This window comes from Dermochelys coriacea, chromosome 7 (assembly GCF_009764565.3).
Source record: "Dermochelys coriacea isolate rDerCor1 chromosome 7, rDerCor1.pri.v4, whole genome shotgun sequence".
Lineage (NCBI taxonomy): Eukaryota > Metazoa > Chordata > Testudines > Dermochelyidae > Dermochelys > Dermochelys coriacea.
This window is the reverse complement of record NC_050074.1, coordinates 41,735,457-41,750,117: the sequence shown is the minus strand read 5'-3', so window position 1 is coordinate 41,750,117 and position 14,661 is coordinate 41,735,457. Positions and strand designations below refer to the sequence as shown.

The 14,661-nt window shown below is 43.4% G+C and overlaps 1 protein-coding gene across 4 annotated transcripts in view; it reads left to right on the top strand.

Moving 5' to 3' along the window:
* The window catches only part of IPPK (inositol-pentakisphosphate 2-kinase), a 108,083-nt gene that overhangs the window by 52,296 nt on the left and 41,126 nt on the right, over positions 1 to 14,661 (top strand). Inside the window, exons 3-4 of one of the 4 annotated variants that reach the window (XM_038410693.2) lie at positions 3,561 to 3,731; positions 7,362 to 7,457. In XM_038410693.2, the coding sequence (XP_038266621.1) occupies positions 3,717 to 3,731; positions 7,362 to 7,457 (111 nt within the window). In that variant the 5' untranslated portion in view covers positions 3,561 to 3,716. Of the gene's footprint in view, positions 1 to 3,560; positions 3,736 to 7,361; positions 7,458 to 9,491; positions 9,613 to 14,661 lie in introns of those variants that run through there. The other 3 variants (XM_043518842.1, XM_038410692.2, XM_038410690.2) reach the window with 3 other exon arrangements.

Here is a 14,661-nt window from a genome sequence, read left to right as displayed (position 1 = left end):
AATGGAGAATCCACCATAATTCTTGGCAATTTGTTTCAGTGATTGATTACTCTCACTGTTGAAAATTTGTGCTTTGTCATCTGAGTTTGTCTTCCCAGCACTGGGTCTTGTTCTAACTCTGGTAAGTTGAAGAGCCTTCTATCAAAGGTTGGATTCCAATGTAGGTACTTGCGGACTGTGATCAAGTCGCTCCTTAACTTTCTCTTCGTTAAACTAAACAGACTCAAGGAGCTCCATCGCTATAAGCCATGTTTTCCAGTTCATCGGTCATTCTTGTGGTTCTTATCTAAACCCTCCTCAATTTATCAACATTCCTCTTGTATTTTGGACATCACTACTGGAATACTGTGTCCAGTTCTGATCACACTAGTGCCAAATCCAGAGGTAATATAACCTCCCCACTCAAGATTCCCCTCTGTATTCATCTGTTATAACTTTGGCTTCTTATACTCTCCAGGCTTAGTAACTGTTGACATCACCATGGTTTGCACTTGGAAATTTTGCCTGTGTGTCATCCCTCGCTGCTCTTTATTCCCTGCCCTCAGGAGCAGAGCGCTCACTAAAACGATGGTAGGTGCTCTTCTAAGGCCACTGCAGGAATAACCAGTCATCAAAGCTTCACTCCAGACTTGATTAGCAAATTCCATTAATTACAAGTAAACCCACAAATTAACTAAGTTACTGTTCATCTATAGTCTAGGCCCTGGGAAGGTGGCATTTATAGTCCCCAGTGAATTAATATCTGGTGCCTTGACAGTCCATTCCTGGGCACTGCAGCCAGGTCCCAGCATAGCCCACCACTAGCCAGTAAGTCTCAGCTCTGCCTTCCAGTGGTCCTCCCCCAACTACTGGAATTTGGATGACTGTTCTTCGGTCGTTCTTACCAGCCAAAAGGCCTTTAACAGAGTCTTCAGATGTTACATTATTTTCATGTCCACCCACAGATTTTACTTCCCCTACAAATCCCTGTACATAAAATAATACTATCTGAACACATTACTTAACATATTCCACAACATCCAAGGATCACATAGTGATTAGTCCTTTTGGTCACATCACACTGGGAACCCATGTTTAGCTGATTATCCACCAAGACCCCTGAGTTTTTTCAGTCACTGTTTTCCAGGATAGAGTACTTCATCCTCTAAATATGGCCTACATCCTTTCTTCCTAGATGTATATATTTACATTTCATACAGTGGATAACACTTCTACAGATACGGTTTTTCTATGTAGCCAAAGTAAAGGGGGTGGAGTTCTATATTTTATCTTTATTATCTAGGCTCTTGTATAGCTTCCATCACAGTAATATCCATGTATATTGTCAGGTTTTAATGTCCCAGTTCATAATCATGACATGGATATCATTCTATTGTAGCAGTTACTCTGAGGGCCCAGTGTGAGTAATCATCATAGGCTTCAGTTTTTTGGAGGGTGTTGCCAGTTTTGCCCATTACTTCGGGGTACTCTCGTTTACTAGGGTTATTCTTCAAGCCGCACTTTCACGCTGCCACCTTCCTATGCCCCGGACTCAGCAGGCTGGGCCGAGCCACACTTTAATGTTACAGTTGTATTGTACAACTGTATTGTATTGTACACTTGATGAGCAAACCCCATAGGGTTCTGTAATTCTGTCAATGTACTGCTTGTGTCACTTGTGTTTTCATATGGATCTCTACTCTCCCTTCTGCAGGTTCTCTCCCAATGGAGCTATCCTGCAGGACCTAAGTTCCCCGTGGCTGGGTTCCTCCAGCCCCAGAAACTAACTCACTCTCACACACACGCGTGCATCTGAGCGAACCGGGTCAATCAGCACTCCTAGGCTGGCTCCTTATATGTCCCTGGGCTCAGCACTCCCGCACTTTCATGCTGCCCCTCTCCTATACCCCTGGACTCAGCAGGCTGGGTCAAACCTCACTTTCATGTTACAATTGTACTGGTAATAACCCACTTGATGAACAAACCCCACAGGATTTTTGGGTGCTACAGGGATTTTTAGCTTAGATAAGAGGAGCGTTGCTGCAGAGCAAACGGGGAAGCCAAAAACACAACAGAGAGAGAGAGGGAAGGAAGCAATCAGCTTAACCATAGAAGTTATTTATTGCCTGGTAATAACCATACAAGGAGAGCCAAACAAAACAGTCACAGTATTAAATCTAGCTTATATTTGATTACAGAAGTCAGGTGTGGAAAACTACCTGATCACGTAAGTCAGGGTTAGAAAGCTATACCTAGAGTAGAAAAAAAAATAGAGAGAGTTGGTTTCCCACTACTCCATGAAGCTTGAACCGGTTTGGGTTCCCAGGTGGTGGTGGTGGTAGCTTAAGGTCTGGAGTGCTGGAGACGGGCAGAGCCCCCAGCATGATCAGTCAGGAGAAGATAAAGTCCTAATAGAACTGTTGCAGATTTTGGATCCAGGCATCAGAACTGTTACTTGCCTTTGGGCAGGGGTTTTTGTAAGGAAACAACAATGGTTCAAGGTACAACACTAGATTTGTTTATGGGTAAACTGATGGTTCAGGGAAGTATACCAAAGTTGTTTTGTTCAGGCTAGACAATAGGAACTGGTCATTCCTGGCTATGGGCTATGCTCTTTCCAGGGAGCTCACAGTGCAGTTAGGCAGCTTCGGTATTTTGGACACTAATAGAGGATTTATTACTAGAATTGGTCTGATAATTATTGAGCCTGGTGTGTGCAGGTGAGAACATCTGGAGCAGAGATCCCCCATCCTGCAGTGCTTCCCTGCTTTTCTGGTCCCAGAATTCAGCACAGTTCTTGCCTTGGAATCTGTTTTCTAGTCTGTGTGCGAAAGGAGATACCTCCCTGTCCCATCTTTGATGCAGATGAGGCAAGGGGAGTTGCCTCAATCCTGTCACCCTTGTCCAGAGGGGTTTACATGCGTCTCCCACTGCCTTTTCATTGCTTTTTGTAAGTCTTTCTTCTGATCGGTTTTGGTTCAAGCAGAGGCGCGGGGGAATCTTTTGTAAGTCAGACACGCTGGATACACAAAGCTGATATGTAACAAGGGCATATGGAAAACTTCAATTCAGAGTTGTTCCATCAGTTTGTTCTCTTCCCCTCGTTTTCATAATTGTTAATAGTAAGTTGCATACTGATGAACAGAGTATTTACCAGGTATCTGAAATGTGTTTTGGCATTTCAGTGAATAATATGGCAACAGGAGTGATAGTCAAGTATCAGGGGGTAGCTGTGTTAGTCTGTATCCAGAAAAACAACAAGGAGTCCAGTGGCACCTTAAGGACTAACAGATTTATTTGGGCATACGCTTTTGCCCAAATAAATCTGTTAGTCTTTAAGGTGCTACAGGAGTGATAGTGTGCATCATCTGAGCAAACACTGCTTTAGCATGTTATGGAATTGAGTTCTGAAGTGGAGCTGATTTGTGCTGGTTTCAGCGTTCCATATTTTGGCTGGCAGGCATTGTGATTGTCAGACTGTGGTTTGAAAATCCTTTTTGTATTTTAAATAGGATATTATATAATTTTAATGTTATGACATCCTATTCATATTTAGAAATGACTAGTTTTTCTTGGAACAGAACTGAAGACTTAATGTTTGACCCTGGAGGAGTTGTTTATCAACTTGAAGACCAAAGCTGTGTACCCAGCTGAGAAACCATGACTTTAGAAGCCCAGTAATTTGACAGCCATGGAAGTTGAGAGACAGAAAAGGCCTTCTAGTTCATTTGTCTGCAATGGAGGATTGCTTTGTAGGTATAATCTGTCATAAACCTCTAAGCACAGAAATGTGGCCTCACCTAATGCAAAATAATTTAAAAAGGGTCTTACACAGGTGGGGAGGAATATGGCTGCCTTTAGGCAGCCTGTTTTCAGTCCTGCCAGCATGGTATCCTGCTGAGATTTGTTGCCTGCTGACCAACCTTTTTTTTTTTTTTTGGGGGGGGGGAGGAGGAAGCGGTTCATGAGTCAAGAAACAAGAAATCAATTATTATCTATTGAGAGGTCATTGTTTAGTACTGAATATTCAATATTGGCTTCTGGTTTAAGTACATTTTCAAGCAAAACTAAAGGAAAGGAATATTCTCTAACTTTCCCCAGGCTCTCTTAAGCCTCCACAAAAGATCCTAAAGGAGAGCCAGCCTCACAGTTGGAAAAAACAAAATGCTAGAGGTAATGCTACTTGAGTTAATTAAATAAGACAAATTTTAATTTTTCTAGAATGACAAAAATACCATCTAAACACTTACTACTTTCTCTTCCTACTGGTTATATAATAGTTTATTATATAATCTTTTTTTCATATTGGTAATCCCTATTGGTTAATGGAAATCATACTGTGCTAATACAGATAAGTAAGCTCAGGCTATGTCTACACTACAGAGCTTTGTCAACAAAAGTTATGCCGCTTTAATTAAAGTACTTTAATTAAATCTCTGTTGCATGTCCACACTATGCTCCTTGGGTCGGCAGAGCACATCCACACTAGCAGCTCTAGAATTGACACAGAGAAGTGCACTGTGGGTAGCTACCCCATTGTGCAACTGGCCACAAAGTGTTTTGGGAAGGGTTTGCAATGCCTCATGGGGCAGGTACTGTGTCACACAATGCAGGTTTCTCAATCCTGTTGTTCCATGGGCATCCAACTAGATCGCCAGCTGCTTTTCAATGGAAGTGTTTGGGGAGGTGCGTGGGAGTGTGTGTGATGGGCAGTGGGGGGGGGGGCGGGAGACAAACAGTGTGTGTTGTCTGAGAGTATATCGGCATGCTGTCTCTCTAAGTTCAGACAGCAGCCTGAACAACCAATCCCAAGGCAGGGGAAGAGGTTTACCCCCCCCCCCAATTCCCTGTAAGCTGTGCAGCAGCCTATTTAGCCCTGCAGAGGCACACAGGAAACTCACAAGGGTGGGGACCAGCCGCAGCCGGGGGAGGGGTGCCCCTGCCCCCAACTCAGCCTGTGGCCCATACCTGCTTCAGCCAGATCAGGCCTGGATCCAGAGGGACACCTATCCTACTGGGGCTGGAGGAGGGGTGCCTATCCTGCAGCCCCAGAGCTCCCGCAGCAGGGAGAGGCACCTTTCCCTGCCAGCCCAGGTGCTGCTGCTGGGAGAGAGTGCTGGGGGGAGTCCTCTCTCCCCGCTGTAGCCCCAGAGCACCCTGCATCCCAAATCCCTCATCCCCAGAGCCCGCACCCCCAGCCGGAGGACTCACCCCCCGGCACCTACTCCTCTGCCTCAGCCCTGAGTCCCTCATGCCCAGCCCCACCCTAGAGCCCACATCCAGAGCCTTCACACCCCTGCACCCCAACCCTCTGCCCCAGCCCTGAGCCCTCATCTGTGGCCCCACCCCAGAGCCCACACCCTTAGCCCTGAGCTCCCTCCTGCACTCCATACCCCTCAGCCCTACCCCAACCACATGAATTTTGTCACACATCGCCTTCATATTGGTGCACGTAACAATTCATTCCACACGTGCATGGGAAAAATTAGAGGTAACACTGTACTCCCCCTCTCCACATCAGCCCCCAACTCTGTTACAGCACAGCATTCCCTCTCAGCTCCCCGCATCTGCAGCCCACTCTGCCTGCCACTGTGTTCCTAGTGCCTGGGAGAGCAGGATTCCACATTAATGGTTCTGTGATTCCCTTAGAGTTCTCCCACAGCCTCCTCAGATACCGGGAGCAGCATCCTCAGCAGCTCTGTGAGCTCTCCATGCTGAAGAATGTCATGGCTTTCTGGAGTTTTGAAAGGGGAAGGTGCATGCCTGCAGGGCAGCCAGGTTCAAAACAGTGAGCAGAGTGGTCATAGTGGGGATTGTGGGACACTGGGGGAGGTCAGTAATGGCAACATAACAAACGGCAGTGTCTACACTGATGCTTTAACTTCGATGTGAAAAACTCTATGCCGCTTGTTGAGGTAGTTTTATTTTGCCACCAAAAGCAGCTTTGTAGTGTATACACCCCAACTGTTTTTGTTGGCAATGCGTAGTGTAGATGAGGCCTCGTATTTGTGTAGTCCATATAAGTTGGTTATTGGTTAAGAAGTTTCATTGTGGAAAAACTAATTGACTAGGTAAACAGCATTATATCGTAAAGTTTGTGTCATCTGTAGAACTGTACATAGGTAAAAGCCTTTTAGTTTTTGCTTCAGAAGTGTTGAAAGCTCTCCCAAAGTTAGGATCCTCAGACAATTTTGAGATATAAAATTAAACATAGATGAAATGTTAATTCACACTTCACATTGCATAAAGAAATGCACCAGCTACAGTATCTGATTGATCAGTTGAATAATTTATCCCACTTATTGGCCTGAGAACTAAGTTTACCAGACTTAATTGAAAAATACCTTTACCACTCCAACCCTAACAGTCATGCACCCTTCAGTTAAAAAAATAAACAAACAGCTGTGCACTGTTTATGTAATAAATCTGTTTATGTAACATGTTTTTAGTCTGCTTCAGATTTAATACATTTCTGTATCAGTTTTCTTCTCTCTGATGGTATAGTCCCTTTTATCCTTTTCTCTTACTTTCCTTACTATGTGTTCTCTACCTTCTATTTGCTGTTGTCCCTCAGATTTTTCACTCTTCTCTCTTCCACATCAGTGTAAAAATCCCCCTTTCTCCCCCGTCCTAACTCACAACCACTCAGATACTTCCTCATCAATTTACGCCTACCCTCTTATACATAGGGTTTAAAACTCACAGAAGACTAAACTACAATAAGGGGACACATTGTCTAGGGGCAACAACTAGGTAAAAGTCAGGTAAAATTAAAGGCTGCTCTCACTCTCAACTCCTCTGTCTGCGGGTAGGAAGGAATATAATCTCCCTGTTTAACCACCATAGATCCTCCTGGCTACTGCAAGGGTGGCAGTGACAGTAGAGATGGGTCTTGGCTAATCCACTGTTTCCCTGTCTCCTTCTTTTTTCAATCCTTTCATTATCTGCCTTTACTGCTTTTGCTCAGAAATTTCCCGAACATAAATAGAGGGAAACTGATCTGATTCTTGAAAGTTTTACTGCTACCCATAAGATTTCAGATAGTAGCAGTGAAATGGATCGTAGTACTATTTATGTCAATATGCAGTTTTTACCAAGGCTGTGAGCAGTGGCACAGGCACTTGTGCAGTTTGTCTGCAGACTTAACAAGGCATTGCTGTGTGAATTTACACTTGCTTCATGTTCGGAAAATTATATTTGCAACTGTAAGGGCTAGAAACTTACTTTAATTTCAGTGACAGTTTTAGGATCTCCAGAAGTTGATGGCACTTGCCCCAATTATTTGGAAATTTTCTAAGACAAGTGGATATTTCAAGTGCTGTATATTATTATTATTACTGCATGCATTCACTTATGGCCATGTACTATTCTTTCTTTTTCAGGCACCAGAGGAAACCTTACGCCACCTGCAAAACATAGTAGACTTCGGAAAACACGTCATGAAACAGTTTTTTGGGGAGAAATATGTTCATTATGGGGTAATCATTTTATCCTTTCACTTACATAGTTTAAGTGCTTATCCATTAGAAACATTCTACAGGTAAAGTGATTTTGCTTGATGCAAGGTATGCAGACCTTTTTGTGCATGTTGTCCATATAAGGTGCACAGCATTGACCAGAGCTCGTGCTCTGCACTGTCTCCATATTCTTCATTGTGATCAGATCATTAGATTTTGCCCAATGGACTGAGCCATTGAAGATGATCAGTTTGGAAGTGTTGGAGGAAGTGGTTGGTGGGGGTGGAAGTGAAAGCTTTCATGCCTCTAAATTGGTTCATATTTGGAAGACTCGGCCATCTGTGGTAGCTGTGTACTGTTTTGCCACAGATTTGATGGGGCGGGGGGGAGAGAAGAGATCTGGTTTATAGCCATTGTCCTGGATTACAGGGCAATGAGGGGGCTTCTTAAGACCTCAGACATGAGTAAGACACACAGAAGAAATTTGTGAAGAAAATCAAACCTCTCATGCTGAAATGTTGTTTTTTTTTTTGTTTTTTTTTTGGATACTGTGTCATGAATTACTAGGACTGTGGCACATCCAGCTTACTGAAATGAGACAGATCCTGTGGAAAAAATATGTGAAAAATGTGGGAGACAGCTGTATCTTGAACGAATAGTGTGTGTATCTTTTTCTATATGATTACTATCATGCTCTCTGCTAGACCAGGGGCAAAGAGTTAACTCAGTCCTGGGAGGTTTTACGCATTACTAGGAAACCAAACTGTGACTTGAATTCAGTTGTTGGTGCTCATAAAATGGTTGTTTGTGAAGTGGGGGGCACTGCCTTTGGGTCAAACTGAGAGGCAGGGGTGCAGTCTGCCTCACTGGCAGTCCAAATTCCTGAGGCATGAGGGGCCGACCTAAACTTGCAAGGAAAGATGTAGGTTTTGGTAAGGTAACATGTATAGACATTTTGATTTAATCGTTTCCCTCTTTGTTTCTATGGTTAAATAAATGATAGTTTGTTTTGAGCAAACTGGTTACTGCATTTTCATATTGATCACAAATGCTGGAGGGAAGTCTACCACAGTGGCCAGGACCCAAGTGGGCCCGCTGAAGACATGGCTGGTGAGGAGGGGTGCTGTGAGCTTGCAACTTAGTCTAAAAGTGGGGTGAATTAGAGGGATTGCACTGTAAGAGAAGTACAGGACCGTTCCTTGGAAAGGTTGCCCATAGGGTGACTGAGTGAGGGATTGGTGACAATGCACCCCTGTGTTCACACCCAAAACGCTATTGTAATAATCTTGTATAAAATATGCCATGTGATGTATCATTTGAAAACTAGTAACTCACTGGTCAATAATATCATGGTGAAATTCATGTAGCAACATTACATGTAAAGTTATGAACATAAGATGAAGTTATGACTGAAATGTGTTTATCAGACGAGTCTGGGGAGGAGGCAAACCAGTTTCTCGAAGACAAAGGACAAGGCAACGCCTCTAGCCATGTGTCATGAAAGTTGATTAGCAATCACTTTCAAACTGCCATTCTTTGGCAGCAAAGGAGGGCAGGAACAGATGGCTTTGCATTTTAACAAACAGCAGCATGGAACCTCAAGAGCCCACGTCTCCATCCTGACTGCTGGAAGGAACTATATCTAGGGGTAACTCTCAGGAAAATGCATTTCAGAGTGTAACTGGACTATAAACAAGAGGGGTAAAAACATCCTAGGTATGTTCTCTTTAACTTTCACTTTTTCACTTGAGAAGACAAAGGAAATAGTCCTTTGGGGGTGATCATGACTTAAAAAATTTGGTCAGCAGTGTTGCTGGGAACCTGTGTAAGAATTTTACCTTGAACCAAGTAGTCTAGTTTGTTTAGTTACTAGTTTTATCTTTCTTTCTCTAGTAACCATTTCTGACTTCAATGATTTATACTTGTACTTACTTAAAATCTATCTTTGTAGTTAAATAAACTTGTTTTATTCTTTAATCAAAACTAATTCAGTATTGTGTTTAAACTGAACTGTTTTAGTTGAAGTACAAACTGTTGTACATTGACCCCTTACAGGGGCTACGGACCTCTAATAACTGAACTGCCCCGGAGAGGGCTGAACAGTGCAGAACACACGTTTTTGGGGAAAATCCTGGACTGGCAGCATGTTGGGGTCACCCTGAAAGTAGTAACCAAGGTTGGTGGAAGCTAATGTGACTGGAGTATGGCTGGCAGGTGGCAGCTATACACAGACACTCAGGGTGTTACCTGCAGGCTGGAATACTGTTTGAGAGTGGCACAGGTGGGAGCTACAGCAGCAAAGCATTGTGAAGCACCCAGGATTGCAGGGCAGGTGGTGACACAACCCCTCACTAGTCGGGATCGCATCCCAGAATGTCATAGGGTCAAAGGCACAGTTTGCCCTGAACTATAACATCATGTAATTAAAGACTATCATAGTACAAGCCAAGGAGCTTGGCTTGTTTAGCCTAACTAAAAGAAGGTTGAGGGGAGATATGATTGCTCTCTATAAATATATCAGAGGGATAAATATAGGAGAGGGAGAGGAATTATTTAAGCTCAGCACCAATGTGGACACAAGAACAAATGGGTATAAACTGGCCACCAGGAAGTTTAGACTTGAAATCAGATGAAGGTTTTTAACCATCAGAGGAGTGAAGTTTTGGAATAACCTTCCAAGGGAAGCAGTGGGGGCAAAAGATCTATCTGGTTTTAAGATTCTACTCGATAAGTTTATGGAGGAGATGGTATGATGGGATAATGGGATTTTGGTAAGTAATTGATCTTTAAATATTCAGGGTAAATAGGCCAAATCCCCTGAGATGGGATATTAGATGGATGGGATCTGATTTACTATAGAAAATTCTTTCCTGGGTATCTGGCTGGTGAATCTTGCCCATGTGCTCAGGGTTTAGCTGATTGCCATATTTGGGGTTGGGAAGGAATTTTCCTCCAGGGCAGATTGGAGAGGCCCTGGAGGTTTGTTTTTTTTTTTTTTTTTTTTTTTTTTTTGCCTTCCTCTGTAGCATGGGGCATGGTTGACTGGAGGGAGGCTTCTCTGCTCCTTGAAGTTTTGAACCATGATTTAAGGACTTCAATAGCTCAGACATGGGTGTGGTTTTTCATAGGAGTAGGTGGGTGACATTCTGTGGCCTGCGCTGTGCAGGAGGTCGGACTAGATGATCAGAATGGTCCCTTCTGACCTTAGTATCTATGAATCTACATATATTAAAAAGGAGACAAATTAAGGCAACATTAATTCTGGCATTTCCTAACTTTGGAGTGTTTGACGTTGCAACCTAAATAACATTATTTTAATGTAGCTTTGTTGTATTTAATGTCATACAGATTACAGGGAAACTATTTCACAAACATTTTAATAGTTGCATCTTAACTACTTTATTGGGACCACTTTTTTTTTTGTTCTGCATATAAAGTCTTAGTTACCATGAGCCTGAAAATGCAAAGCTTAGAAGGACCAATTTAAAATATCTAAAAATATTAAATAGCCTTTCTAGACACAAAGTGACACAATTTTAATGTCTCTCATGACCTTTTGGAGCTAGAAGTGGATGCTGTATGTCCCATTCTGAAGGGAGAGCTCCCATTTCTATCCTGCTAGGGTTATGAGTTCTCTTGTTGGTACATAGGTAAATATCCTTTCTGGACCTTGACACAACTTTTGTTGTCAGGAAATTCTATATTTGAGGGAAGGGGAAGGTAAAAACATTTTCTGGTAAGTTGATTTAAAAAATCTGAAATTGCTCAGAATAAGTTTCAGGGTAAGAGTATTAGTGGTAGGGGGGAAAGTTTAAGCGAGGTAGGATAGTGTCGTGATTAAGATACTTGACTGAGATTCAGGAGATATGGGATAATTCATCAGTTGGCTATAGATGAACTTAGTGTCCTTGAGCAATTCACCTAATCTTGCTGCACCTCAGTTCACCATCTTTAAAATGTGGATGATACCTCCTATCTTATTAGGCTATAATGAGGATAAATTTATTACCTTTTGCAAAGTGCTTAGATACTACAGTGACTGGGACCATAAAAATACCAAGATAAAGAATATGATAAAATGACTTAAGACCTGATTCTTCAGCTAAGTCTCCTGGGTATCATTTCTTTGTGAGGAGGGGTTGGGGGGAGAGAATGGCATTGTCAACTTTATCTATGTTTATATGGATATAAATTTAGAAAAAATTGGCTTTAAACATCATTATTGTTCCATTGGCAACTTTATGCTTTAGATAAATTTAGGAGGAACTAGAGCATCCGATGAAGTGAGCTGTAGCTCACGAAAGCTTATGCTCTAATAAATTTGTTAGTCTCTAAGCTGCCACAAGTACTCCTTTTCTTTTTGCGAATACAGACTAACACGGCTGCTACTCTGAAACCTACCTGGTTTTTTGGCTCTGTCTTGAGTAAGCTGCTCATTTTTGTAAAATAAAAACTCAGTGGAGCTTGCAGTATAAATAGGGCACTAGATTTACTTTTTATTCTGCAGTAAAATCTTGGGTTTAATTAAAGGCAGATTTGGAATATATCTATTGAACAACAAAACAAAAAGCTCTAAAACATTTAACACAGCAAGGACACAACAGGGACTAAAAGCTGTTGGCTTCTCTCATACCACATATAGCTAAATCAACTCCACAATGGGGGCTGGCTTCTGAATACTGGTAACATGATAAATAAAAGCCAAAATACAGTATTAAACTCCGCCCACTCCTCAAGTCTACCTTTAATATAGTGCAGTCTTTTTTGGTATGGAAGAGGAGACACAAATGTAGTAAACCGTAAATCTAAACTGCCAAATTAGGGAAAATGTTCTATTTGAAACTTTATGTGGAATTACAATTCAAGTGGACTTTGCAAATGGTTTTAACTCAACCATTTCAGTAAAATAAAAGAATATTATTACATTGAGATAATGCACAACCTCGAAATTATAGCCTCATTATTTCTATGAGAAATTATATTCTCTCATAGAAGAGAATTAGAGTAGCACAAGAACAAGGAGTCTGGTGGCACCTTAAAGAGTAACAGGTTTATTTAGTTTTTAAGGTACCAGCAGACTCCTCATTGTTTTTGTGGGTGCAGGGTAACACGGCTACCCCTCTGATATTTAGTAGCACAAAGTGAGAGATGCAATTATTCTTCTTCGAGAGGTGTCCTGTTGGTGCTCCATTTCAGGTCAAAGTGCATCCCAGCACCTTTGATCGGAGATTTCTACAATAGCATCCCTACGGGCTATGCACTCGCTGTGCCTGCCTCTTGAGCTGTTAGCGTTCTAATAGCGTGTGTACAGCACGGACTCCTCAGTTTCTTCTCTACTGTCCCTGGCTAGAGATGGAGTTCAGCAGTGCCCTTTGAGATTAGCTGGTTAGTTTGTTTCTCAGTTTAGTTAGTTTCAGTCATTAGAATTACTACTTGGATAAGTTACATTAGCTGTTACTTGTATTTCTTAAAAAAAAAAAAAAAAACAACCCTCCGCAGTTTCCGATATGCCTGGCTCCCAAGGCTTCAAGAGATGCACCTCCTGTAAGGATGCCATCCCCATCTTGGACGGCCATTCACAGTGTGTACCCTGTTTGGGGGAGTCTCAAGTACTCCAAAAATGCGTCCACTGTAACAAATTGAAAGTGTGGATCCGCAAGGACAGGGAGCTCAGGCTTAAAATGCTGCTCCTGGAAAACTCCCTCAGACCTACCTCTGACCCTGGCCAGCAAACCTCTGTGACACCCTCCAGAGGCAAAGGAAAAGCCAAAAAATGGCCAGCTTCCTCTCCCTTCAGGAGTCGTTCCTTGGGGAAGAAGTTAAAACCAGCTCTCTGGTCTCCGCTGACTCCAGCTCTGCGGCTCAGCACCTTTCACGTGGCAAGCACCTCGGGCACCGACCATGAGTCGGCTGCCCCACTACATGGTGCTGAGGCTCAGTGCTTCCAGTTGCCTGCCTCTTTCAGCTCTCTTATGGCCACCTTTGCTAGTATGGTGCCGACAGCACAAGCGGCGGGTGCGGCACCGTCCTTTGATCTTGCGGCACTGCTTTTACAGCCGCTGCTCTCAACACCGAGCCTCTTGAGGTCTTCTGCCTCCCTTGCAGTGCCTACCCCAGGGGCTCCTACTTCAGTGAGCCAGCTTACGCCCCCGGGACAACCTTCAGTGCATCAGCAGACTCTGCCTTCACCAGCTACACTAGCACTAACTCCTGGTCACTCAGTTCCACAGCAGCTTTTACAGCCAGAGGATTTAAGGGTGTCCCATGCTCCTGACTCTCCTTTTCTCAGCACCAGCCTGTCACTGAGACCTTTAGCACCCTACCTTCAGTACTCTCCTACCACTTCAAGCCCCTCTAGTGAAGTGTAGGAGTAAGAGGAGGAGGAAGAGGAATACGATGACCAGATGTTTTCCTCTCAATACTCTCCCCAGAATCAGTTATCTACAACTGGGAGACACATTACAGCACAATCTCCATATCCTCAACGCTATCCACAATGGTATGGCAATCCCTGGATGGGACCACCTATGCCCCACCCAGGGCAATGGCCACCCTGGGGTCCATGGACCTACACCGCACCATACTCGGGTCTTCTGCGGGGTGGCCGGAGGAAAGCTGTGAGACCCTCCCCACAGCCTGCTTGCACTGAAATCCAGATAAGACCTGAAGTGGCCGCCACCCCTACAGAGAACACTGCCCCACACACCACTTCTATAGCGATAACACCACAAGACGCCATGGTACCCCCACCACCTCCCGCTACTGATGAACTTGCTCACTTTTAAGAGTTGTTTCACAGAGTAGCAGAAGAGCTCAAGATTACCCTGGAGGAGGTACCTGAAACACACCATGAGCGTACCGACATCCTGCAAGCTACGACTTCCTCCAAAATAGCCCTACCAATTAATGGGGCTATTATGGAACCTGCTAAAACTATTTGGCAGACCCCAGCTAAAATAACACCCATTAGCAAGAGTTTGGACTGAAAATATTTTGTTCCATGTAAGGGTTCTGAGTTTCCATTTACACACCTCTCACCTAATTCCCTAGTGGTCAACGTACAAATACCAACACTTCCGCTACACTCCATCAGACAAAGGTAACAAGTGACTGGACTCCTTCGGCCGCAGAGTGTGTTCTTCTTCCACTTTGCAATTTAGAGTAGTGAACTATGCGGTGCTCTTAGCAAAATATGACCACAAAAATGATGCTAAGTTAATGCAAG